The 27,157-nt window shown below is 46.1% G+C and overlaps 1 protein-coding gene, 1 long non-coding RNA gene and 1 pseudogene across 2 annotated transcripts in view; 1 reads left to right on the top strand and 2 right to left on the bottom strand.

Moving 5' to 3' along the window:
* ZNF532 (zinc finger protein 532) overlaps positions 1–7,555 on the bottom strand; it is a 39,388-nt gene extending 31,833 nt beyond the window's left edge. The window contains 2 exon segments of the mRNA XM_088476477.1: positions 183–364; positions 5,197–7,555. Of these exon segments, the coding sequence (XP_088332603.1) occupies positions 183–364; positions 5,197–7,545 (2,531 nt within the window). The 5' untranslated portion in view covers positions 7,546–7,555.
* A 704-nt stretch (positions 7,556–8,259) lies between these two features.
* LOC148519506 (uncharacterized) overlaps positions 8,260–27,157 on the bottom strand; it is a 34,726-nt gene continuing 15,828 nt past the window's right edge. Inside the window, exons 2-3 of the long non-coding RNA XR_015878929.1 lie at positions 21,509–21,653; positions 8,260–8,321 (exon numbers count right to left, since the gene is read on the bottom strand). This is a non-coding gene — a long non-coding RNA (uncharacterized LOC148519506). The remainder of the gene's footprint in view (positions 8,322–21,508; positions 21,654–27,157) is intronic.
* Positions 24,200–26,792, top strand: LOC148519507 (uncharacterized; annotated as a pseudogene).

Raw genomic sequence — 27,157 nt, 5'->3', positions numbered from 1 at the left:
AGAGAGAGAGAGAGAGGAAGAGAGAGAGAGAGAGAGGAAGAGAGAGGGGAAGAGAGAGAGAGAGAGAGAGAGGAAGAGAGAGGAAGAGAGAGAGAGGAAGAGAGAGAGGAAGAGAGAGAGGAAGAGATTTTATAAACAGTTATTTCCTAACTCAGCCATTGAAGCGTTAGCAGCACACATACCGGAAGCCAATCCTGCGCGTGTAGTGCAGGCAGTTCTTGGTGACGTGGGTCTGGAAATGGGCAGATCTGCAGATTGCGCCACACTCGGGACAAGTGTAGGGGGATCGGTGCTGATGGATGCGTTGGTGACAGGCAAAGCTACACTGGTTCGGCAGAAGCATCATACAGACACTACACGTCCTCTAGAAAACAAAACCCAAGAGGTTACCCTTTAATTATTACTATTACCCTCCGATGGCGTGACTGCGGTCCTGCTGCACTAAACGGAATATACATTGTACATAAGAATTATAAATAACAGTCATAGATATGTACACAAAATTCAGAAGTTTATAATAACTATTTACATTTGAGATACATAAGGTGAGATCGTGGTGGGCACAATTTTCCTCTGCCCATTAATCTCTCTCTATATGTTGTATATTTGTAACAAACAGGTGTCAATAGACAACATTCAGAAGCACACAATAGACTGGAGCAACATTTTTATAAATCAGCACTGAGCAATGCAACATTTTCAATTTGAAGTTAAATAATTTAATTTATACGAGAAGAAGGAAACAGCAGGAGAGAGACAGTATTTATACAAATTAATAACAATATAATGCAATCTTATATAAAGAGACAGGGGGCATTCTGGGGGCAAGTGAGGCACCTGTCACTGGCTCTGAGCACTTAATAGTAAAAGGTTTGTATTGAAAGACGCGTTTCACCATACAAAGAGCCACCAAACGTAGTTTGCATATTTGCTATTGGAGGCTGGGTATTGTACCCATGTATTTCCCTAATAGCTTTATTCAAACCTATTTTTTAATTCATTGAGCCAACTAGAAGTACATGCACATGCTAGCATAGTATTTTATTATTTCTCTAGAAACGGTTTACCGTGGTCCCTCCCCCTAACCGGAGCCCTGATGCTGATCCACGCACAGGACTGTGGGGAGACCTTTCGGGCTCAGGTACTAGGGAACTTGGCCATGTATGTTGTGTGAGTGGCACTGTCAGATCAACAGGGAACACAAGGCCCTCTTGTAATATTGAGCGGTCTGAAGTGGGCAGGGTCATACCATCTTGGGGGTGTGGGGTAATTTTAACCAGAGCTCCTTTACACATGTCTTCCCCCTCCCCATTATAAATATTGAAAGTTTCTACCAAAATGTATTTGCCCATTTATGCCCCTGGGGATCCTGCCAAGTGGATGGGCCTAAAGGTGCGTACACACACAACGATGTTAGTAATGAACGATTTTCGTTCAGTTTTTCCCTTGTAAAAGTCAACGAAAATCGTTTTACAAAGTAGTTGGTTTTACTTTACATAATAAACGATTTTCTGTGTGTTGAAGGAAAAATGTTGCAACTTCTATTGAAAATCGTTCAGTTGGCCAGTCTGACTGAACTACAACCTACAAACGACGCTCGTGAACGATAATTGTACATCGATTATCATTTTACACTGAACGATTTTTTGAACGATTACGACGTCGTTATAGTTAAATCGTTCAAAAAAATCGTTGTGTGTGTACGCACCTTAACTGTTACATAAGCTTTCCGAGTTGTCGTGGTTTTTTTTATTTTTGCCTTTCTTCCACCCTGACATTGCCTATACTACAAGAGGAGCATTGACTATTAATAATACTAACAGAACACACTTCTGGAGAAGGCAAATATGGAACAAAGGGGGTTTATGGGGGAAGAACGGTTATAGGAGGGGTAAGGGACTGGCACAGAGTGAGACAGATGGAGATTCGTACCATCATATTATTATTTCACAGGCAGTTAAATGATAAATGTATATACAATACAAAAAGCCATGTGAAAAAATTAAAAATGTCACACATGTATTTTCGTCGCTACCATGACCCAAAACACTGAGCAGCGTCTGGGGCTAGTGTATAATATGCTCTAGATGACATATAGGGGTACATTTACTAAGATGGGAGTTCTATTAAGAAGTGATGTTGCCCATAGCAACCAATCAGATTCTAGGTATTATCTTCTAGAAGGTGCTAGATAAATGAGAAGTAGAATCTGATTGGTTGCTATGGGCAACATCACTTCTTAATAGAACTCCCATCTTAGTAAATTTACCCCATAATGTTGTATATAACTTTACAGCCTCAAACACAGGGGAGATGTATCAAATCTTTCTAAAGAGAAAAAGTGGAGGTTGCCATAACCACCAATCAATCAGCTTCTGTCATTTTATAGCATGTGATAGATAAATGAGAGCTAGAAGCTGACTGGTTGCTATTGGAAACTTCTCCACTTTTTTTTCTGTTGAAGGCTTGATTTATCTGCCCCACAGGTATTAAAGCCAAGCGCAACGCTAATAAAGAACGCTAATAACTCTAACACCCGATGTATCAACCCTTGGAGAGAGATAAAGGGGTCTATTTACTAAGCCTTGGATGGAGGTAAAGTGACCAGAGATAAAGTCCCAACCAATCAGCTCCTAACTGCCATGTCACAGGCTGTGTATGAAAAATGACAGTTAGGAGCCGATTGGTCGGGTCTTTACCTCCGTTCACTTTATCTCCATCCAAGGCTTAGTAAACAAAACCCCAAAGTACCGGCCAATCAGCTCCTAACGGTCATTTTTTTCAAACACAGCCTGTAACATGACAGTTAGGAGCTGACTGTTTGGTACTTTGTGGTCTATGTACTAAGCATTGGGGAGAGATAACGTGGAGAGAGATAAAGTACAAACCAATCATCTGTCACTTTATAGGCTGTGTTAAAAAAAAAATGACAGTAAGGGGCTAATTAGTTGACTAGATGAAGGCAAACAGGACGGGAATGGAGTGGAAAAGTGACGACAGAAGAAAACAAGGTAAAAAAAAGAATCAGGAACTGGAGAGAAAAGACAACACCATGAAAATAAGGTGGAAAACACAACAGGTTGCACTACCACTTGTGTCCAGCAGCTGGCGCAGATTCCATTCATGCGGCATCTTCTGTTCTATATAACTTGACAATGAAGGATTTATACATTACAAGGGTTTGACTTTGTACATTATAAAGGCCTCCCCACGAGCCCCCGTTTTCGCAGTGCAGTCACATGCTTTGCCATTTAATTTGCATGGCTCTGAATGATTATTTTTTTCTGGAATCAGACTTCTGATATTTATAGATGTATTTATTAATGGGACGGTTTTACTGAATTTTACACTCAAAAGGTGATTACAGACTGTCCTGACCTCATATTGTAGTGGAGTACTGTCTAAAGCAGTGGTTCCCAAACTTTTTTGAATCACAGCGCCCTAGAGTATCAGGATTGTTTTCACGGCACCCCTAAGTTTAAGTTTGTTATTGAGAATATCAGAAAAAAATGTAGTAAAATAGTAAAGTGTAGTATATTGTACTTACCTGTCATCCGTAGGTTCAGTTACCGTATATACTCCAGTATAAGCCGAGTTTTTCAGCACAAAAAATGTGCTGACAAAGTACCCCCTCGGCTTATACTCGAGTGAAGTGTAGCGCTGACGGGACGGAGTTCGGTCAGCGCTACACACTGCCAAACACACAGCCGCCGGAGCCGGCAGCTGCGTGTTTGGTGTAATCAGCAGCCGATGAGAGTCTGTCAGACTCTCAGCGGCTGCTGCTGCTCCCACTGCGTGAGCCATCTTCCGGCTCCCGTGGTGGGTGATGGGAGACACATCGTCATGACGACGTCTCTCCCATGCAAAGCGGCCGGAGGAGCGGACAGCGGCGGGACCAGGAGCGGGAGTTTCAGGTAAGTGATTTTTTTTTTTTATTCTTGTCACGTCTCTCTCTACTAGGGGGGGGGGGACGGGGACTACAGGGGGCACTACCAGGGGGCGATTACTACACGGGGCACTACCAGGGGGCGATTACTACAGGGGGCACTAAAAGGGGGGATTACCACTGGGGGAACTACCAAGGGGGGGATTACTAGAGGGGGCACTACCAGGGGGGGATTACTACAGGGGACACTAAAAGGGGGGATTACCACTGGGGGAACTACCAGGGGGTGATTACTACAGGGGGCACTACCAGGGGGGAACTACCAGGGGGGGATTACTACAGGGGGCACTACCAGTGGGGGATTACTACTGGTGGCACTGAAAGGGGGGATTACCACTGGGGTCACTACCAGGAGGGATTACTACTGGGGGCATAACCAGGGGGAATTACTACTGGGGGCACTACCAGCTGCTGCCATTTCCCACACTAGGCTTATACTTGAGTCAATAAGTTTTCCCAGTTTTTTGTGGTAAAAGTAGGTACCTCGGCTTATATTCGGGCGGTTTATACTCGAGTATATACGGTATGTGGTGGTGTACAGGTTTGTGCTGTTTGTTCACACATTTACATTACATTGACCACAAATAAATTGATTTGGTGCTGGACCACCAACCTGAGGCACCCCTGCAAGGGTCCCGAGGCACCCCAGGGTGCCACGGCGCACAGTTTGGGAACCACTGGTCTAAAGGCTTTCTGTGTATGTTTTCCACATACTGTAGTTTTATATAAGATATTATGACTGAGATTTTCCCCATATAAGGCCCAATAAATGACCAAAGAGCTTTCTTTCAGTGTTGGCTCACATTTTTCTTCATTCTACTCGACAGTCCTTATGAGAAAGTGTACATTATAAAACATTGAAGGGCATCGGTCACCCACACACAGTAAAGGCAGCCATATTGTGGACTGGACTATGATTCATAAGAACACAGTCTATTTATTCACTAGGAGGCATTTAGGTCACTGCATATTAATAAACTGCTTGTTTATAAATATCTGGTCTGGCAGAAATAATAGTTGCCTTTGCCTTTATCAGTGGTTCCTAGAACTTGAAAAGGCAGGAGAGCATTTTCATGAAGACTGGAAAACAAAATGGCTGCTTTGCTGCCAAAATATTATCACAAAATGGCTGCCACCACTGCACTTCGATAATAACTGTACATTAAGTGGGCAATAGAGCAACGGAAACTTAAATCATTATTAAATGAGCTCTGATTTGGTAATCTTCAGAAGTATACATGGTACCGTACTTGGCCGCTTATATCCACAGCTTGCTGATAGTGTGTTGCTAGGGTGGTTTCATCTAGGAAAACCTCGGCGCATTCCAAGCACTTCAGACTATGCCTGCACAACTTGGAAGAATCTTCATCCAAAGGCATAGCCGGTGTGATGGGAGCGCTCACAGGAGCCGAAATCACTGGTGCAGACGTCCCAGGAAGCACCTTAGACACCGCGTGTGCCACCACTATAGCAGGGCTTGGTCTGGAAGGAGCTGGGGCTGACGGAGTGGAAACACCATTTTGAGATGATGCAATCATCTGATCTACTGGGACTGGCTTTAGGATAAGGTGCGAACACTGCATGACAACACCTTTTTCCTTGTGTCCGCGGGCATGAGACAGAAGACTGCACTTATTGTAAAAAACTAAATTTTTCTTGCAATGGTTGCAGGTGACTTCTATCCGTACACTCCGGCGGTCGTAATGCTGCAAAAGGCTTTTTTCAAGGGCGAAAGCGTCCCCACATTCTAAACACTTGTATCCACGGACAGGCAAGGTAATCCCCGCATTGGTTGGAGGACAAAGGTTGGGGACATATACTGGAACTGGATTAATACTGCTCAGTACTTTATTAAAGGCCTCCACCACAGAGCTTTGCGAGGAAGCCATTACTTGGACTCTGGACACCTTTTTAGTTGGCATCACCGCAGCGGTCGACACAAGAGTCTGCTTGATTTGCTGTTGGGGTTTAGTTAACACTTGTCGAAGTTCAGTAGTAGCTTGAGAACCTTGAGGCAAGAGGTTGAGATTGGCAAAATGCACCGTCTTTGGCACAAGTTTAGCATTGGCAAGACTCGAAGCTGGAACTACCACCGTCTGCTGTTGAATGGCATTGGCAGCCTTGATGATAGCACTGCTGGCACTTTGGACAGAGGCAGCAGATATTACGGTGGCTTTAACTGTAGTATTATTACCAAACTTCAAATTTATTATTTGCGAGCCTGCTGTTTTTACGGCAGATACAGGCAGAAAGGCAGTGGCCACAGGTTTGATGGTGACCTGTTTCGAAGTAACATCTGTTGCAACCACGGCATTATTGGCAATGCTCGTCTGTAAGGAGGCTCTTGTAGGTGAAGAAAGCACAGCTGCGGCAGTTGTAGGCGATGACAAAAGAGAGGACACCACTAAAGACGACATTTGATCAGAAGGTTTGTTTGTCCCATCCGCTTCAAAGTCAGGCAAAACCCTGGTGACCGTTCTCTTGATTTCTCCAGATGATGTCTTGATAGTCTTTATTCTTACTTTTGGAATAGCAGGAGTTGAACCACCAGACGATGGTGAGCCTTTGCTGCTATTCTCACTGGACACGCTCCTTGGACTATCGGGTGGCTTCAAAGGGGTCTTCTTTGTACCGTCAATGAGATTTTGCATGGTCACCTGAGCATCGGGAGACTTCACGTTTGTCAATGGACTATCACTAATGTCTTTTGGTACCGGTGATGACTCCTCTGAGTTGGTATGAACATCTTTTGGACCATAGGCTACTTTCTTAGCACTAAGAGCAGCAATCGCGGCAATGCAAGAAGAAAGTTTTGCAGAGGTCTTTAACTTCAACTGCGATACGCTAACTCCGTTGACTTCACTTTTTTCTGGCTCTAGTTTCCCATCAATAATTCTGCTCTCTAGGAGTCTCTGAGCACTTTCTTTTAGTTTTTCATCAAGTTTTTTCCCTTTTAAGGCATCATAGACACTTAAACTTGCTGAACTAGTCTCAAAGTCTTTCTGGCACTCTTTGCTCTTGTCCACACTGCTAGAAACGACAGTTCCAGATTTAATCAAATGTTCCATCACCTGAACTTTGTCCCGTTCACAGGGATGCTGAGGAACCGATCCCGTTAAAGTATTAGAGCCAAAACTTCTGCTCAGGTCTCGTCGATCGAGAGGATCATCCACTTCAATTTTTTCATCGTCGTCAAATTCTTCAGCACTGGAAATCGGGCTGAACTGGTTGAAAACAGACTCTTTAGGGACGGTGCCAGATAGAACAGCTTTATCTTTGAGGGATTTCAGTCCTTCTTTGTTGAAACGTTCAAGGTTGGAGATGGTAAGAAAGCCATTGTGTAAGCCATTACCCGTGGAGTGGTGACTATCTTTCTCAGATGGCTCAGAAGAGTCTATGGTTCTTATGTTTTTAACTATAACGCTTACACCAACATCAGAGGATGAAGGGCCATGGGCATCGTCATCGCCTTGGTTTTGCTTCATGTGACTATCATGATCATCATGTCCAGACTCAATGGCTGCTTTTGGATCCACCATATCAGGAATGTCAAAGGCCGCCAGAAGGTCATCAAAATCTGGGGTCTTCATATCTCCCATGATCACACGTTTGTAGTCATTCAATCCTGTAATGAGGAGACAACCATTTAACTTAGAAAACCTATGTTTGATAGTGTGTCTATTTAGCCTTAGCACAAGAGTACATTAAAGCAATGATTCATCCTTATTTTATGGCTGCAAATAACCACTGCTCGGAATGTAGGAAAATAATTGGGTAGAAAATAAACTTTTTAATCCTTTCATATTTTCTATCCTCACCAAACCTGGAATGTTCATTTATTATTTCCATAGAATGCATGGATGGTTAAGCGAGTAAACCAGAGGTTCCCAAACATGGTGCTCAAGGCTCCCCAACAGTTCAGGTTTTAGAGATAGCCATGGTTAAGCACAGTTGGTTAAATTAAATTGCCTGAGGTACCTATTAAGTCACCTGTGTTCATCCAAAGATCTCTCTAAAACCTGAACGGTTGGGGAGCCTTGAGGACCGGTGTTTGGAAACCACTGGAGTAAACAATGAATATTTTTGTGTTTTCATACTTCACAGGGAAATTACCCTTTTAGAGGCCGATTCAATTCAGCCTGTGATCTTGTAGTAACCTCACCGGATTTTACAGGTAAAACATATCTGCAATTCTTCCTCATATCCAATACACGTGCAAGTGCAAAATAAATGCTGTTTTACTTACCGTAATACCGCACATTACGCGAGGCTCCAGCGGGACCTCGCTGCGAGATGAATCTAACTTGTAGAATGTGCTTTTAGCATTCAAAGTTGGGAGTAACTTCGCGCCATATCACTGCTCATAGTCGTGCATCTGAAGAGGACAAAAAGGAAGAAGAAATTAAAAAAAAAAAAGAAAATACAAATGCGTTTAGTAAAGTAAAAAAAGCGCACAAACAAACAATATAAAGTAATTTTAATTGGAAATGATTCATTAAAACTCATCATTTATCTAGTACCTTCTAAAAGATAATAGCTAGACTCTGATTGGTTGCTATGGGCAACATCTCCACTTCTAAAAACCTACACTTTAGTAAATATACGCCTTACATTTACACACTAGGACTAATTTGTTTGTCGGGAGCCATTTAACCTACCCGTATATTTTTGCAGTGTGACAGGAAAACGGAGTACCTGGAGGAAACCCAACCAAACACAGGGAGAATATACAAACTCCACACATAACCTAGGTGGGAATCGAACCAACGACCCCTGTGCTGTGAGGCAATGTGAATACGCCGTGCTTATGCAGATATGAAAACTTGGGGTGAAATTTTTGAATGTGTTGTGTTCCATGTTGTGTTTGGGCCTGATTCAGAGGCGCACGATGTTTGTATGCGCTCGCTCTGAATCAGGGTGCTTTTTGTTTTTTTTGGCTTTGGCCTCCAGGCCGCTCGCAAAGCTGTCGGTGACCACCCACAGCTAGTTCAAGTGACCTGGCAATGGTCGCGATTATCGCGACCATAGGGCTTGCGTCGAGACCCTGCCGGAGGGTCTCGACTCCCGCAAGCCAGAGTGGACTTCCTGCTCTAATAGAGCAGGAAGTCCACTACTGACATCACGAGTGATGTCAGTAGGGCCGCCCACAAGCGGCAGGCATTCCTAAGGGAACGTCTGCGTTTGTGCACCCACCCCCTCTCCCCGCCTACAAAACGGGGTGAGCTGTCAATCAACATCGATAGCCGCCCCGGCTATTGATGTAGCGAGCGATGGAGCTGCCCCGGAGAGAGCCCCTGAGCAGACGGAGCTGCCGCCTTGTAGCGAGCCCCGGAGCGACGGAGCTGCCGTCGCTCGCTAGGGCTCGCGCATGCGCACGCCGGAAGCGGCGCATGCGCAGTGGGGAAACATCGACCCACTTGCGAGCATTGTGTGCTCGCGAGCGGGTCTGAATCAGGCCCTCGGTCTGTGTTGTAGAATATTAGGTGTACGTCATCAGACTACAAACATTTGGCGTGAGTATTTTCGGTGCATAATCAGGAAAGGCTTGTTTGTATGAGCTATATTTTATGATAAGAGAAAAAAGGAATTGCAGGTAGTGGTAACGGGTGGTTTTACACTTTTCCTCCTATGCATTTCTTAGGGATACAATAACAAGCGAGAGGCCGCGCAAAGCGTCTACGCCGGAGCAGTTACAAACCACAAAATTAAATCTGGCTGCGAATTTTCAATGAGATGCTTCTGCCCAGCAGACATACTATACCCCCTCATATTTCTGGCCTGATGTGGTCGGTGCAAGTGTTTATACTAATGACGGTTGCAGTAAAAGAAAAAAAAAAAAACAGCGGGCGGTGCAACCGTACGCATGCATGAACCTTGCGTAAGGTAGTAAATCAGTCTCTTTGCCGGGCCCTGTCTGATTTGTTTTATAGTTATATTTGCAGGCATCGTACCCGAACATACACATACAATAAAATAATTTGTAAACAAAACAAACAAACAACACTACTTTGATAGTAGCTGTATTATGTTACACCCCCCACTTTTCTTCTTCCTCCTATTTGTATATCACTTAGTTGATTCTAGGGAAAGTAACCAAGTTTTTGTTTGGTGTGAATTTGTTAATGAATAAGTTACAAATAGTGACTGGTTGATCCTGTGTGTTTGTGTGTTTGCTCACTCTTGTTTGTGAATATGTATGTGTACATTCTCCCACAGTCCAAAAATGATACTGGTATGTTGATTGTTTTATCATTGAAACTGCCTTACAAAACAAAAATAGAATCCACACAGGAATACAATGGGCCAAATCCAATTAACCAACTGCCCTTACTAGTATGCTGTCTGCACAATCTGCGGCTAGTAGGGCTTTCAGGTTTGCAGAGGCTGCCCGCTAGTGGCCACCTCAAAGCTCTGGGCACCTAACGCGGGACCTATGGGTTACCGCACGTTAGCCGCAGGGCTTACCGCGCAACAAACCCGGGAGCTGCAGCTGGGTAGTAAGTCCCGCTGCTAATTGAATTTATCGCCCATATGTCATGTAAACTAGCTCCAACGCTGTACAATAAAGTGAATAAAAGTCCAAAGTTCTGAATTAAGGCAGAAATTCACAAATGCCTTTTTACGCTGGGCGCTTTATTACAATCATACAAATATATTAAATATTAATAGGAGATTAAATCAATGAAAATTATTTGAAGGAACTCAGCTAGGTATTGTCATATTTACAATATTTTCTTATTATATTTACATTAGTAGTCTTAGACACGTCTTACAATAGGGCCACCTACGTTTCTGTTCCGCCATACTAACACTGTGGCGGGTTCTTCTCTCCTGTCCCCTTCGCCAGTGGGAGCCGTTACCATGAGTATACCATGAGGCACGACAGCCCTCCTTGATTATTATATAGATATCAAAACCAGCATTTTTAACATATAACCGGGATAAAAAGATGACTGCTATTTTTCCATACTACGAGTCTGCGCCTTAGTTTGTGTGTCTTTAGTTAGTGGCACAGAGAGAGGGGGATCAGATACTAATTACCTGGGACCGGTTTCGCCCGAGTGGCCCGGTGGGAGCCCGGGCCGGTTTTGTGGGGTCTTGCATAGTATTTTATATAGTTCATTTGGAGTAGGGGCAAGACAACATCTGCCTGATTAGGCCACACCCCCTTCAGTACCTGGGACCCGTGGATGTCTCAAAGGCCCTGACTGTAGTAAGAAATTCAATTGTAAGCTCCACTGATGTAGATACAGATATCAATGCACAAACACCATCTGATTGTACTGCGCTACATGAAACAGTGGTGCCCTATAAATAAAGGATAAAATATATATACACACACACACACACACACACATGTATATGAATCGAAAAGTTAACATGGTCCCTTTGTATCCTTATGTTATATCTTTAAAAATACTGGTCACGGTTACACTGTATTTCGGGGCAATGTAGTTAAACTGCAAAGCACAAAACAGCTGCAGCACAGGGGAAAGTCAGCTCTGGTCCTCCGTTTGGTCCTGTATGTACAATGATTTGCTCTAGCGCACCTAAATGTTCACCAATACACCCTAGTACATAGCGCCTCTAGGCTGTGTCTGTAGAGAAACAGAAGATGGCCTGGGGCGATGGATGGAGATGGGCGGGTGATGCCATTACTTGCAATGTTTGGAGAAGGCATATACCCAGCCATCTAGCTTTGCGATAAAATGTGGAGAAAACAATTTTTTATTTTTTGGAGAAATAATTTTTTTCAGTGAGAAAGAGGTGGAGACGGGGCACAATTAGGAGAGCTCCTTGTAGTGAAGAGGGTCACACTATCCTTTTCACTACAATAGCTATAGTTGCATCATAGCAGCCAATGTTCAGGTCTTCTCCTACAACTTTAATAGGAATCGCTTTGTGCCATCATGTTGCACTTTACTAGACGTTGGCCAGGATGGCACTTGCTAGGGGCTTTGGTCGATTGGGAGTGCCGCTTGGCTCAGCAGCCATGGTGCCCCCGATATCCCATGGTGCCAGTGGATACTGGCCAACGCCTAGTTATGGCCAAGCATTCTGCAAAGCTATGTACAGTGCACAGAGCTCTCTGTACTTTTGGCCAACAGGTGTCAATGTCAGAGAAAGGAGCTGAAGAAGCCAGGAGGATTCATTATGTGCCAGCCTGTAGGAAGGTTCTTTATTTTGCCGGATTAGCAACCTCCTCAATGTGAACTGGGTGGTGCACTACAGTGTGGCATGTAATGTCAACTAGAGGCACCACAGTGTGGCATATAATGTGATCTTGGGGCACCACAGTGTGGCATATAATGTGACTTGGGGGCACTACAGTGTGGCATATTATATGAACTGGGGGCACTACAGTGTGGCATATTATGTAAACTGGGGCACTACAGTGTGGCATATTATGTAAACTGGGGCACTACAGTGTAGCATATTATGTGAACTAGGGGCATTACAGTGTGGCATATAATGTGTATAATGTGATATAGGTTGGAGCATCAAGCCTTTCACTTTGCTATGGGCACAGACCCATAGATATGTCTGTAAGGTGTATTCCAGAGCACACACACACACATAGAAAGGTAATACATGTGATGTGATGACCCTTCATGAGTCTAAGCCAGAATTTGACTCCTTGCCTCCCCAGCCCACCAGAACTGAATTAAGTTAGGTATTGTAGGTATGCAGTCGGGAAGACGGCGGACCTAATCCCGACAGCCGGCTTTCCCACTGTCATATCCCGGAAAGGGTCTAAAGACAGGCCTCGATATGCCAACACCTGTCATTAGACATACGCCGGGAGACCGACGCCCGGCATCTCGATCGAAGGGACGCCGACCACGGATAGCCGCACGGGTGAGGGGGGGAGGGTTGGGTTTAGGGTTCCCGGGGGGGACTTAGGGTTAGGCACCCTCCTAGGAGGTTTTTAGGCTAGGGGAAGGGGGATCAGGGTTAGGCACCCCCGAGAGGACGTAGGTTTAGGCAGCGGGGAAGGGGGGGTTAGGTTTAAGGCACTTAGAGGAGGGATTAGGGTTAGGTACTGGGGGGGGGGGGTTAGGCACCCCTAAGGGAGAGTCAGGGTTAGGGGGTAGAATTAGGTTAGCTAATACTTACCTGAGGACGATCGGGATTTCCACTGCTGCCAGGTAATGTACACTGTCAGTGGTACCCGTACAGGTACCCATTATCTAACAGCTGAAGATGGACTGTGTTTCCTAGCTAGGCTCTTCAGCGTAAACCTAGTACATTAGCAAAGCATTGACAGGGCTATGACACTGGAAAGTGTGAAATAAAAAGTTATGTTTAATGGACCTTTATCCTTATATGACATCGTATTGTTTATTCATAATTGGCTGTTTCAGCCAGTTCCATCTGGACAAAATCCACAGAAAAAGACATTGAATTTTAAAAGTCAGCCAAACATCCCATTTACAATGTTGGGATGATGTTTATGTTTTATATGCTGAATAGTGACGTTCTATACTTCATTAGAGGTAAAACAGAACAACTGAAACACACACACACACACACAAGGTTACATTATACAAAAACGTCAGGAGCAGATTCAGACCCAGTCAGGTGACCCCCCATCCTCCCCCCCCTCCCATCACGCACAGGAAAGAGGCCAGACTGGCTGGGTCTGCACGACTTGCTGCTCTTCCTGAAGGAAGAGAGATGAGGAATACCAAAGAGATTACACAGTTGTGTACCCCCAGGGAAGCACAAGACCAGTCTTGTACAGACCCAGCAAAATAAAGCTCTTACTTTGAGTCAGCGGAGAAAACATTTTCTGCTTCCTGTGTGAGAAACATTCCCATAGTGATATTTTATTTATTTATTTACAGTTTCTTATCTGAATCAACATTGGAAACATAGGGCCTGATTCAGAGCCGCTCGTAAGCGGCCGCTCGTTCGCACTGAGCGATGTTCGCACAACTGCGCATGCGTATAGATTGTAATACGCATGCGCGAACCAGTCAGTGCGGCCGAAAATCGTTTGTTCGCAAAATAGCGAATGTCTGCTATTTTGAGTGACAGGAGGAGGCGTATGTGGGTGGTAACGGGGGAAGGTGCTTGAAAACGGGGACTGGAGATCAGAACGCAGGCGTGCTTAAAGGTTAAAACGGGCATTTTATGGGTGTGCATAATTAATACAGCAGCGTCAGCGACCACGTCACTTGGTTTTTTTTTAGTCAGAACTACTCGTAAAATAGTGGTTGAAAAAACCAACCACAAAAATAGCGAGCAGTTCATACGCTGTTCGATGTACTCGATTAATCTAATAAATAGCGGACATGACGTATGATGCGAGCGGCTAGGGGGCGTATTTTTCAAAATTTCGACCGCAAGTTTTGCTCGCTCGTTCAGACTTAGAGGCGTGAACAGACCGCAAAGTGCGAACGGTTCATTTGAATAGCCACCCCTTTTTTTTAAATGAACGACCGCAAATAGCGAGCGGCTCTGAATCAGGCCCATAAATAGAACCAAACTGAGTAATAACAGACAGACCCAGCGGTAGGAAGGCCCTGCTCACAAGCTATTTTCTATTCCAGTATAAAGTGTAGCATTTGTGTCACACTCAAACCTGGCCAAGTACAAGGCACGGCTAACGGTATGTGGACACCCCTTCACATTAGTGTGTTTGTCCATTTCAGCTACACCGGTTACCGGTGCAAAACAGGTACGTTTTCCAAGCCTCTGATTATTTAAAATGGAAATAGCAATACAGGTAAATGGTAAATCAGGCTCGTTTTGCATTTTGGACCTCATTCAGACCCGCTCGCTAGCGCTGTGCGCTCGCAAGCGGCCCAATGCTTCGTTCTGCGCGTGCGCGAACTACTCTGTGCGATCGCAACCCGCTCGCTCGCCCAGCAAAGACAGCCCAGTGTAATGAGTGACAGGAGAGGCCGTTTGTGGGTGGTAACAGGGGCAGGTTACTAATCACGGGGGAGTGGCGGTACGAACGCAGGCGTGCCTCGGTGTTTCAACGCTGTTTTTAAGGCATGCATAATTAACAGACAGCGTCATAGTACACATCACATGCCTGTTTTTTTACACTGAAGCCCTCGCAGTGCTTGCGGCAGAGTAAGGCAACCACAAGTGCTGTGCTCGCTACCGATGGTGCTCGATGTACCATTGTTTTAATACACTTCCTGGAGATGATGTGTGCTAGTGGGCGACTCAACATACGCTTATGGGTGTCTGCGTACACAGAGCGATCGCTTCCCATGGCATCACTTTGAAAAATTTGCATAGACTGGATGCGAGCGGCTCTGAATCAGGGCCTTTGTTTGCTATTGTTGCTTTAAATCCAGCGGTCAACTCTGGTGATAAATTGATGCTTTGGAAAATCACTGTTTAGTAAATTCAACCCTTGATCACCCTGAAGATCTCAGTGATTTCACAGTGACACTGTCCCAGGATGCCACCTTACCAACAAGTCAGTTTGTCACATTTCTGCCCTGCTAGAGGTGCCCAGGTCTCCTGTAATTGCAGTTATTGTGAAAGGTAAACATCTAGGAATGATAACAGCTGTGTAGTGATCAGCCACGCAAGTTCACGGAACAGTGTGTGGCATGCACAGGCCAGGGGGAGGGGCTAAGGTCCCAGCTGTATTGGGCCCTAAGGTTCCAGGGGGCCCCACAGAAACTCAACTGTAACCTATGCCTAGGCCACAATGGACAGGATTAGAAGGAAAAGTCACGGGGTCATTCTAAAGAAACATTACTGATACAAATTATACAAAATAATCATTGTCATATAGCAGAGATTCAACCAGATTATACATAGTAACAGAAGTTTTGGTGCAGGGCAAAATTTGAACTTCCCTCATCAAACAAATTAATATTATTAAACTGTAATATTCCTATGCAAACAAGCATCTTCCAGACCATGTGATCTCCTGCGTGAATAGTGAATACCGACTGAAGTCACCATCTGCTCAGGGAGGAACAATTTCTTCATAGGCAGAGAAACCAAATAAAGGAGGGACCCGGGGAAGGGGGGGGGGGGGCCTAAAAAAAAACAAACATGGGTTTACCGGACCCCATGATTTTTGTTGCAGGCCCTGGGCATGTAATTTCACCACTCACTATTGAGTTCCAAATAGCTTCTGGAAGCAACGTCAGCACAAAAACCATTCCTCTGAAACTTCATGGAGTGAGGTCCAATGGCCAACCGGCTGAACACAAGGCTCAGATCACCATGTGCTATGGAAAATGCCCGATGGAGTGAAGAATCACACTGCAACATCGGGCCGTCACTTAGACGAAGCGGGCTTTGGCGGATGCCAGGATCCTTGCTGCCTGAATGTGGAGGAGGAATAATGTCTGCGGACGTTTGTCATAGCTTGGCTCTCAGGGCCTGATTCAGAGCCGCTCGATGTTTGCGAGCGCTCGATCTGAATCAGGGCGGGGATTTTTTTTTTCACCCTCCAGGACGCTCGCTAAGCTGTGGGTGACCATCCACAGCTTTTGCAGGCGGCCTGGCGATGGTCACGATTATCGCAACCATCCGGCTTGCGAGGAGACCCTGTGGTAGGGTCTCAGCTCTCGCAAGCCGAGTGGACTTCCTAATAGAGCGGGAAGTCCACTCCTGACATCACGAGTGATGTCAGTAGGGCCACCCACAAACGGTAGGCGTTCCTGAGGGAACACCTGCGTTTGTGCAGCCACCCCCCCTCAGCGCCTACAAAACGGGGCGGGCTGTCAAACAACATCGACAGCCGCACCGTCTTGTAGCGAGACCCGTTGCGAACGGAGCTGCCGTCGCAGTACGGGTCTCGCGCATGCGCACGCCGGAGGAGGAGGCACATGTGCAGTCGGGGACCATCGACCCGCTTGTGAGCCCTGTGCGCTCGCGAGCGGGTCTGAATCAGGCCCTCAGACCTTAGTGCTACAGCCAACAGTGACATGCTAGAAAATTGTGCGATTCTAACACAACAGTCCGGAAAAAATAATAGTTCCTCCTTCACCATGCAGTATAGAAAGCCAGGCCCATCAAAGAAAAAAAAATGGTGTGCAGAGTTTGGTGAGGCCGCAAACCCCATTCAATAACGGTTGTGCTGAATTGGAAGACAGACCGCAAGCTAGGCATTATTGCCCAATTGCCTCAGTGCTTACCCTCACTACGGGCCCAATTTAGAGGGAAACGCAGTGTTAATGTCTGCGCAGAGTATGAAGTATATGGCTCCTTGCGCTGTTGTGCACGGAGTCGCAGGCATTGGAAATAGCTAAGCAACACCATGGGCGTTCCTGGGATGACTGGGAGGTGGCCTAAAGTGAACACAAAAAAAGTCCATCTCAGGGGTGTGTTATGGAGCTTCCCAGGCGTCTTAGCGAATCCGGCTGCGTTCTCAGATGCAGAGGCCGTGTTCAGTGGAATTTCGGGAGGAGACACTGCGTCTGCCATAGACTGGTGCAAGTGTTGATGGTGAATGCGGTGGTGCGCCAATGGTGGAGTGTTTGGAACCATTGGCCGGAGCTTACCATCCACGGGCATTGAAAGCGGGGTCCCGTGGCTTTCACATTCTGGCACACACTATTGGCTGAAACTAGCATTTGCATATTATTGCCGCTGCGATTCCGCAAAAAGTCTCCAGTCACAGCAGCTTCAGCTCCTGCCTCTGAATCAGGCCCTAAGGCCCTAATCTTAAAAATGTTACAAACGTCCATTTTTGGAGGTTTGCTGCAATGAATTTGGCTCCCCATATGTATTAAAAATAAGGTCTGCAGCCCTCACTGGTGCAGAAAAACGTCAGAGAGGGATTCGTTTCCTGCGGCATTTGGATGAACAGGTGAAACTAGGAAGTGCCAGTATGTAAGAAAATAGGGGGGGATGTATTGCACTTTATTTGTGATGAGTGATACATCTCCCCCTAATGCTCTTGTGGCTGAATGGTAAGAAATCCCTGCAGCCCTGTCCCAAAATCTAGTGAGAAGCCTTCCCAGAGAAGCGGAGACTGTCGCAGCAGCGAAGCGGAGACACTCTCGCTATATTACTGCCCTTGGTTTTGGAATGAGATGTTTAAGTACATATGGGTGTGAAGTCAGAGAGTACACATACTTTTGGCCATGTAGTGCATCTACCAGAATTTCCCAGGGCTGACTGCACCTTTCATACTATTGCTGCAAAGTTATCTTTCCATCAGTCGCTGACTATGTGAATTTCATGGCATTTTCCACTCCCTACAGCAGCAACTATTGTCTCTCCAGTTGTGGAGCCACTTGGATTTAACTGTATCCCGGGACATTATGGTCCACAAGCGCTTGAGAGTGTTTCTTCCAGACGCAACACATGATTTATAACTCTGCATACTTACGGGAACCTGGCAGTTGGGATGTTGGTGGTCAGAATAACGACAGCAGCATCCCGACGCGCAAAGGTAAATACCTCTACACTAATCCCTAACCCTCACCCTACCCTACCCCACCTTTCCCGCAACCTAACACTAACCCTCCCCTCCCCTCCCGCAGCCTAACACTAACCCTCGCCAACCAAACCCTTATACTTGCCGTAATCGCAGGCGCTGGGATGCTGGTGCCGGCATTCCCACCCGTTGGGAATCTGGTGCCAGGATGCTTAGCGCCAGCATTCTGTGCGCCGGGATCCCTACTACACCTCAGTGCTATCTTACCGCCACAGTCACATGATGTAGTGACTTTGGGAAGCTCCTCTGAGTTCTGTGAGCACTGCAACATATTACCCCTCCCCTCTAACCCTCCCTTAGTGGTGCCGAACCCTAATCTCCGTGGGGGATTCCTAACCTCCCCCTAGTGGTGCCTAACTCTAACCCCCCTGCCCCACACCCTAAACCTTCCGGGGGGTGAGTAACCCTAACCTCCCCCCGGTGGTGCCTAACTCTAACCCCCCCTTCCCGCACCCTAAACCCAACCCTTCCGGGGGCGGGGGGGGTGCCTAACCCTAATCTCCCCCCGGTGGTACACAACTCTGGCCACCCCCTTCCCGCACCCTAAGCCTTCCGGGAGGGGTGCCCAACCCTAACCCTCCCCAGGGGGTGCCTTACCCCAATATTCCCCAGGGGGTCCCTATACCTAATCCCCCAATCCCCAGGCTAACACTGATACTTACACGGATCGTGTTCGGGATTCCGACGTCGGTAACCGAATCCCTTTCAGGATAGCGGTGGCTGCATTTTGCCGGGTGGTGGGATTCCAGCGTTGGTATATCGGCAGCGTGCATCCCATCCGCCGGCATATTAACTACATCCCATATAGCACACACATATTATGCAGCGCTTTACAGAGAGTATTTAGTCACTCACATCAGTCCCTTCCCCAGTGGAGCTTACAATCGGACAAACCTTGGCTAGGAAGTGAACTCATGAACCTAGTGCAGTGGTTCCCAAACTGTGCGCCGCGGCAGCCCTCTCAGCAGGGTGCCGCAGCCAGAGGGAAGCTGGTGTCAGCTTTTTCTTTCCAGTGCATTGTGAATGGAGCAGGAGCAGAGGCAGGGGGCAGCGGTTAGGCGCTATCACCACGGTGCCGCGGCCGGAGGGAAGCTACTGTAATTTTTTATTTTTTCAGTGCATCACGACTGGAGCCAGAGCAGAATCGGAGGTGGGGCGGGGGGCGGCGGTTAGATTTGATCGCATGTGAGCCTGCAGTGGGATGGGCTGGGCTGCCTGCGTTGATGCTGCGGCTGGCGGATCTGAGGGAACGGCCACGGAGCTGGAGCTCTGTAGTAAAGGTAAGTAAAGTTGGTTCCTGAGAAAACCATAGGAGGGGGGGTCAGGCGGCTATAGCTATGAGTGGCACTGGTATAAGTACTGTCTGTATACTGTAGGGAGGGAGCCCGCATAGGGAACTATGGTGGGTGGGGAGTGGCTGCAATGAAAAGCATTGAGGAGGTGGCTGCAAAGAAGACACGTGGAGGGGGCTGCAAAAGGAGAGACACATGGAGGGGGCTGCAAAAGGAGAGACACATGGAGGGGGCTGCAAAAGGAGAGACACATGAAGGGGGCTGCAAAAGGAGAGACACATGGAGGGGGCTGCAAAAGGAGAGACACAACGAGGGGGCTGCAAAAGGAGAGACACAACGAGGGGGCTGCAAAAGGAGAGACACAACGAGGGGGCTGCAAAAGAAGAGACGCATGGAGGGAGCTGCAAAAGGAGAGACGCATGGAGGGGGCTGCAAAAGGAGAGAGCATGGAGGGGGCTGCAAAAGGAGAGACGCATGGAGGGGGCTGCAAATGGAGAGATGCATGGAGGGGGCTGCAAAAGGAGAGACGCATGGAGGGGGCAGCAAAAAGAGAGACGCATGGAGGGGGCTGCAAAAGGAGAGAGCATGGAGGGGGTTACAAAAGGAGAGACGCATGGAGGGGGCTGCAAAAGGAGAGACGCATGGAGGGGGGCTGCAAAAGGAGAGACGCATGGAGGGGGCTGCAAAAGGAGAGACGCATGGAGGGGGCTGCAAAAGTAGAGACGCATGGAGGGGGCTGCAAAAGGACAGACGCATGGAGGGGGCTGCAAAAGGAGAGAAACATGGAGGGGGCTGCAAAAGGAGAGACGCATGGAGGGGGCTGCAAAAGGAGAGACGCATGGAGGGGGCTGCAAAAGGAGAGACGCATGGAGGGGGCTGCAAAAGGAGAGACGTATGGAGAGGGCTGCAAAAGGAGAGACACATGGAGGGGGCTGCAAAAGGAGAGACACATGGAGGAGGCTGCAAAAGGAGACACATGGAGGGGGCTGCAAAAGGAGACACATGGAAGGGGCTGCAAAGAAAATACATGGAGGGGGCTGCAAAGGCAGCAGCTATGCAAATCGATGTGACTGCGTACAAAGAAGGTTGCAGATCCTCAGCCTTCTGAGTGTCCCTACATCTATTCAGGATGGTCGCCTGTACTGAGACGCTGGAGCCATTTTTGTAGCATACAGGATCATAGACGCAGGCTTTGACATAACCCTAAAAACAGACGCCACGCCTGCGTTTTATGCCACCACTCCCGTTACCGCCACTAAACGCTCCCTGACAGTGAATCTAACTGCAAGTAAAAAGTCACTGCGAGCGACTACAGTAATGTACCTTGTCGCATGCGTACTGCGACTTAAACGCATGCGCAGAATATCGCCTTACTGCGTAAATATCGGCATTGCGTACATCTCTAAATCAGACCCCTCAGACCCATGAACACATGGGAAACAGTTTGTGCCACATTCTAAAATGCTAAACTTTGCATTAATCCTTTAGAATGCCGAGAACAAGCCTGTAAGAAGCCCATTGTATGTGTAAAGCCCCCTCCCCACCCTTTGTTTTCATGTCTGCATTTACTTTGCTTCCTTGGCTATTTATTTACGTCGTACACTTCTCTGCTGTCCGGTTCGTTGTTCCTCACGTAGCAATCGGAATAATAATAATAATAGCGATGTCTTGTTGGTCAGCGGATGTACAGATCCTTTACATGTAATTGTGCAAACAGAGGCTCAGAGTAGGTTTTATCTGTAAGGTTTATCTGTTTGCCAGCAGATAATGAAGCGGATGAGAATGAATAGTTGCTAGAGACAGGGAAGTGACGGACAACACTGCACATGGGGTATTTACGTGGTCTGATCAGCGCTCTCCCTTGTGTACACATTGGTCTGTTTAGTGCATCGTGACAGATGGACAGCGGTCATTTCCATCACTGGGTTACTCCAGCCGGGATGATAAGAGACGTCCAGGTGCACGGGATGCCCATCATGTTGGACTGCGGAGACAAAAAAAAAAAAAATTATATATATATATATTTTATTCAGTGTAATAATTAGCATCTGTCTAAACACAACTAGCGCTAAATGGAGGTGATCTACGGTCACAGTTACAAACTGCCCTTTCATGAGTGACAGAGAAAGACGGAGGGCGGGATGTACTAAACACCCGAAAATGCAGTTTTCTGTGTTCTTACCGCATTTGCCACATGTACTAAGCACCGCGCTTCGTCCCGGCGGGCAACGCCATTTTCAGGTGGCGTTACCCAATAGAAGTCTACGGGCTTCTTTTCGGGACGCCAATCTCCCTCCGCAGCGTGCCAAACCCGGAAGTTCCTCTATCCAAAGATTTTGCAAAGGACAGCTCTTATCGGGAGAGCTGTCTTTTGCGACTTAAATTGCATTTCTAAGTACATACCATTCAACGCCCACAGGAAGAAGGAAAGAGAGAGATGCGGAGGGTGTCACAGAGGAACAGAGAAAAGACAAAGGGGGAGAGAGAAGGAGAGGGGAAGACATGCAGTGTGTACCCAGCTTTACAGACAGAGAGAGACAGAAAGAAAGAATGAGACACACAGAGGGAGAGAGAGAGACAGAGGGAGAGAGGGGGAGAGAGAGAGAGAGAGAGACAGAGAGAGAGAGACAGAGAGAGAGAGACAGAGAGAGAGAGAGAGAGAGAGACAGAGAGAGGGAGACAGAGAGAGGGAGACAGAGAGAGGGAGACAGAGAGAGGGAGACAGAGAGAGGGAGACAGAGAGAGGGAGACAGAGAGAGGGAGACAGAGAGAGGGAGACAGAGAGAGGGACAGAGAGAGGGACAGGGAAAGAGACAGAGGGAGAGAGAAAGAAAGAATGAGAGAGAAACAGAGTGACAGAGAGAGACAGAGGGAGGGAGAGAGAGGGAGGGAGAGAGAGAGGGAGGGAGAGAGAGAGGGAGGGAGAGAGAGAGGGAGGGAGAGAGAGAGGGAGGGAGAGAGAGGGAGGGAGAGAGAGACAGAGGGAGAGATAGAAAAAGATACAGACACAGATAGGAACAAAGAGACAGAATGTAGCAGAGAGACAGAGGGATTTAGATTATTCAGTGATAATATGAATCAGATACATGCTGTTATAAAACAGACAGATGTTATTTTTTTTTTACCCACAGTTGCACCAAATAGCCCCTCTTGCCTCTTGGTGTACCGGGATCCGTGCAAATCGGCCGCACCAAGCATTTTTCTTGCTTAAAATGTGTCTTATTTGCATAAATAAAGCTACTGGGAGCAACAAAACTACATTGCTAACTTACACAGATTCATTTGCGGCATGACATTTGTACATCAGCGTGCAACCGAGTCTCAGGGGTCTATGTACTAAGCCTTGAAGAGAGATAAAGTGGACGGACATAAAGTATCAACCAATCAGCTCCTGTCATTTTTCTACACGGCCTGCAAAGTGACAGCCTCTCCAAGGCTGAGCGCAGAGTGACAGCCTCTCCAAGGCTCAGCGCAGAGTGACAGCCTCTCCAAGACTCAGCGCAGAGTGACAGCCTCTCCAAGGCTGAGAGCAGAGCGACAGCCTCTCCAAGGCTGAGAGCAGAGCGACAGCCTCTCCAAGGCTGAGAGCAGAGCGACAGCCTCTCCAAGGCTCAGCACAGAGTGACAGCCTCTCCAAGGCTCAGCACAGAGTGACAGCCTCTCCAAGGCTCAGCGCAGAGTGACAGCCTCTCCAAGGCTCAGCGCAAAGTGACAGCCTCTCTAAGGCTTAGCGCAGAGGGACAGCCTCTCCAAGGCTTAGTGCAAAGTACATTTACCAACTGTATACCCCAGAAGGGAAGCAGTTTATTGCTCTAATCTAGAGTTCCTGGTCCTAAAAACCGGATGTTATAGATTTTGCCAAAACTGAATAGTTTGCTGTGGTCTATTAACCATTTTCCATCATCCACCATGTGGAATAAGTATTTCTATTAAATACACATCACATGGGAACAAATGTTTGCTATATGTATCATCATTTGGTAATATGGTCTTGCATATGTGCTAAAACATTATTATTGTCTTTTTTTGGTTAGGTGCCAAAAGGCGTAGGCAGCGCTGCACAAGAGGTAACATTAAACCAGAACAGTACATACTGTAGCATAAATGATAAATACAAGTATTGCAATAAAAGCACAGACACAGAGTAAGAAGTACAGGGGAAGGGTTGGGCACTCCGCTGTAGCTAGAGTCACCAGGCAAGGGGAAAATTAAAACAGCTCTCCATCTCTGAGGGGGATCAGGAGACATGAGACAAGGAGGAGGAGTTAAGAGGAGGGGTGGTAGGCTTTAGAGAAGAAAGAAAGAAAGAAAGAAAGAAAGAAAGAGAGACAAAAGAGGAGAAGAGGAGAGGAGAGGAGAGGAGAGGAGAGGAGAGGAGAGGAGAGGAGAGAAGAGAGAAAAGAGAAAAGAGGAGAAAAGAGGAGAAGAGACAAAAGAGAAGAGACAAAAGAGGAGAGGAGAGGAGAGGAGAGAAGAGAAGAGAAGAGAAGAGAAGAGAAGAGAAGAGAGGAGAAGAGCGAAAAGAGGAGGAGAAGAGACAAAAGAGAAGAGACAAAAGAGGAGAAGAGAGAAGAGAAGAGAAGAGAGAAAAGAGAAGAGAAGAGAGAAAAGAGAAGAGAGGAGAAGAGAAGAGGAGAAAAGAGAAGAGAAGAGAGGAGAAGAGAGAAAAGAGAAAAGAAGAGAAAAGAGAAAAGAGGAGAAGAGAGAAAAGAGAAGGAGAAGAGAGAAAAAGAGGAGAGAGAAAGAGAAGAGAGAAGAGAGAAAAGGAGAAGAGAGAAAAGAGAAGAGAGAAAAGATAAAAGAGGAGAAAAGAGGAGAAAAGGAGAAGAGAGAAAAGAGAAGAGAGAAAAGGAGAAGAGAGAAAAGAGAAGAGAGAAAAGATAAAAGAGGAGAAAAGAGAAAAGAGGAGAAAAGAGGAGAAAAGAGAAAAGAGGAGAAAAGAGGAGGAGAAGAGACAAAAGAGGAGAAGAGAGGAGAAGAGAGGAGAAGAGAGAAAAGAGAAAAGAGGAGAAAAGAGGAGGAGAAGAGACAAAAGAGGAGAAGAGAGGAGAAGAGAGGAGAAGAGAGAAAAGAGAAGAGAAGAGAGGAGAAGAGAGAAAAGAGAAAAGAGGAGAAGAGAGAAAAGAGGAGAAGAGAGAAAAGAGAAGAGAAGAGAGGAGAAGAGAGAAAAGAGAAAAGAGGAGAAGAGAGAAAAGAGGAGAAGAGAGAAAAGAGGAGAAAAGGAGAAGAGAGAAAAGAGAAGAGAGAAAAGGAGAAGAGAGAAAAGAGAAGAGAGAAAAGAGAAAAGAGGAGAAAAGAGGAGAAAAGAGGAGAAAAGAGGAGGAGAAGAGACAAAAGAGAAGAGACAAAAGAGGAGAAGAGAGGAGAAGAGAAGAGAAGAGAAGAGAGAAAAGAGGAGGAGAAGAGACAAAAGAGAAGAGACAAAAGAGGAGAAGAGAGGAGAAGAGGGGAGAAGAGAGGAGAAGAGAGGAGAAGAGAGAAAAGAGAAAAGACAAGAGAAAAGAGAAAAGAGGAGAAGAGAGAAAAGAGGAGAAGAGAGAAAAGGAGGAGAGAGAAAGAGAAGAGAGAAAGAGAAGAGAGAAGAGAGAAAAGGAGAAGAGAGAAAAGAGAAGAGAGAAAAGATAAAAGAGGAGAAAAGAGGAGAAAAGGAGAAGAGAGAAAAGAGAAAACAGAAGAGAGAAAAGATAAAAGAGGAGAAAAGAGGAGGAGAAGAGACAAAAGAGAAGAGACAAAAGAGGAGAAGAGAGAAGAGAGGAGAAGAGAGGAGAAGAGAGGAGAAGAGAAGAGAGGAGAAGAGAGAAAAGAGAAGAGAAAAGAGAAAAGAGGAGAAGAGAGAAAAGAGGAGGAGAAGAGAGAAAAGGAGGAGAGAGAAAAGAGAAGAGAGAAAAGAAGAAGAGAGAAATGAGGAGAAGAGAGAAGAGAGAAAAGAAGAGAGAAGAGACAAAAGAGGAGAAAAGAGAAGAGAGAAAAGAGGAGAAAAGGAGAAGAGAGAAAAGAGGAGAGAAGAGACAAAAGAGGAGAAAAGGAGTAGAGAGAAAAGAGGAGAAAAGGAGTAGAGAGAAAAGATGAGAAGAGAGAAAAGGAGAAGAGAGAAAAGAGGAGAAGAGAGAAAAGATAAAAGAGGAGAAAAGAGGAAAGAGAAAAGAGGAGAAGAGAGGAGAAAAGGAGAAGAGAGAAAAGAGGAGAAGAGAGAAAAGATAAAAGAGGAGAAAAGAGAAAAGAGGAGAAAAGAGGAGAAGAGAGAAGAGACAAAAGAGAAGAGACAAAAGAGGAGAAGAGAGAAAAGAGGAGAAAAGAGAAAAGAGGAGAAAAGAGAAAAGAGGAGAAAAGAGGAGGAGAAGAGACAAAAGAGGAGAAGAGAGGAGAAGAGAGGAGAAGAGAGAAAAGAGGAGAAAAGAGGAGAAAAGAGGAGGAGAAGAGACAAAAGAGAAGAGACAAAAGAGGAGAAGAGAGGAGAAGAGAGGAGAAGAGAGGAGAAGAGAGAAAAGAGAAAAGAGGAGAAAAGAGGAGAGAGAAAAGAGGAGAAGAGAGGAGAAAAGGAGAAGAGAGAAAAGAGGAGAAGAGAGAAAAGATAAAAGAGGAGAAAAGAGAAAAGAGGAGAAAAGAGGAGAAGAGAGAAGAGACAAAAGAGAAGAGACAAAAGAGGAGAAGAGAGAAAAGAGGAGAAAAGAGAAAAGAGGAGAAAAGAGAAAAGAGAAGAGAGATCCCCGGAGGTGGGAAAACAATGAGTTCAGTCTTGCCCATGCTAAGTTTCAGGAAGGATCAGCAGGAGAGGAGAACCAAGAGGATAGAGAAGAGTAGGTCATTGGGACACGTGTATCATTTAAGTAACTTATGTAGGGGTCTATATACTAAGCTCTGGATGCAGATGAAGTGAACGGAGATAAAGTCACAACCAATCAGCTCCTAACTGCTATGTCACAGACTGTATTTGAAAAAAATGACAGTAAGGCTTAGTAAATAGACCCCATAGAATCTAAAACACTGTTCAGCCATAAACACGGCACTGAAAAAACAGGCTTCTGATCAAACCGTGGCAGGAAACTTAGAATGTCACAGCCAAGATATGATCATCAACCAGGAGCCACCTTTCAGCAGACGGGAGACTCTACCTCCAAAGTGACCCAGCAAACTGATCATTCTGAACGGTTCACTGAAGTTTTTGGCTTGCTATGTATGGTTTTGCCTGTTTCTATTTGCTTGTGTTCTCCCTCTGCTTGGAGAGGTGCTGTCAGTGTCATATCGTATGTACTCATGTTCCGTTTCTCCATTTCATTGCTCCTGATAACCTAACTACTCCTTCCTCCACTAGGGAGGTACAAATAAAAACTATTTTTTAAAATACTTTAACATCTATTTTGTTTACATTAACAGTAATGCAATTGTTAAAAATCAGCTTCTACATTTGCCATATTGCTTTATTTCTCGCATATTATAACAGATTTCCTTTTATTTAATCTTTCACACATTTCATTCATTACGCGGCAG

Source organism: Taudactylus pleione, unplaced genomic scaffold, assembly GCF_031769625.1.
Source record: "Taudactylus pleione unplaced genomic scaffold, aTauple2 ptg000189l, whole genome shotgun sequence".
NCBI classification, from domain to species: domain Eukaryota; kingdom Metazoa; phylum Chordata; class Amphibia; order Anura; family Myobatrachidae; genus Taudactylus; species Taudactylus pleione.
The sequence above is the reverse complement of the archived record's forward strand: the minus strand, read 5'-3'. Positions and strand labels throughout refer to the sequence as shown.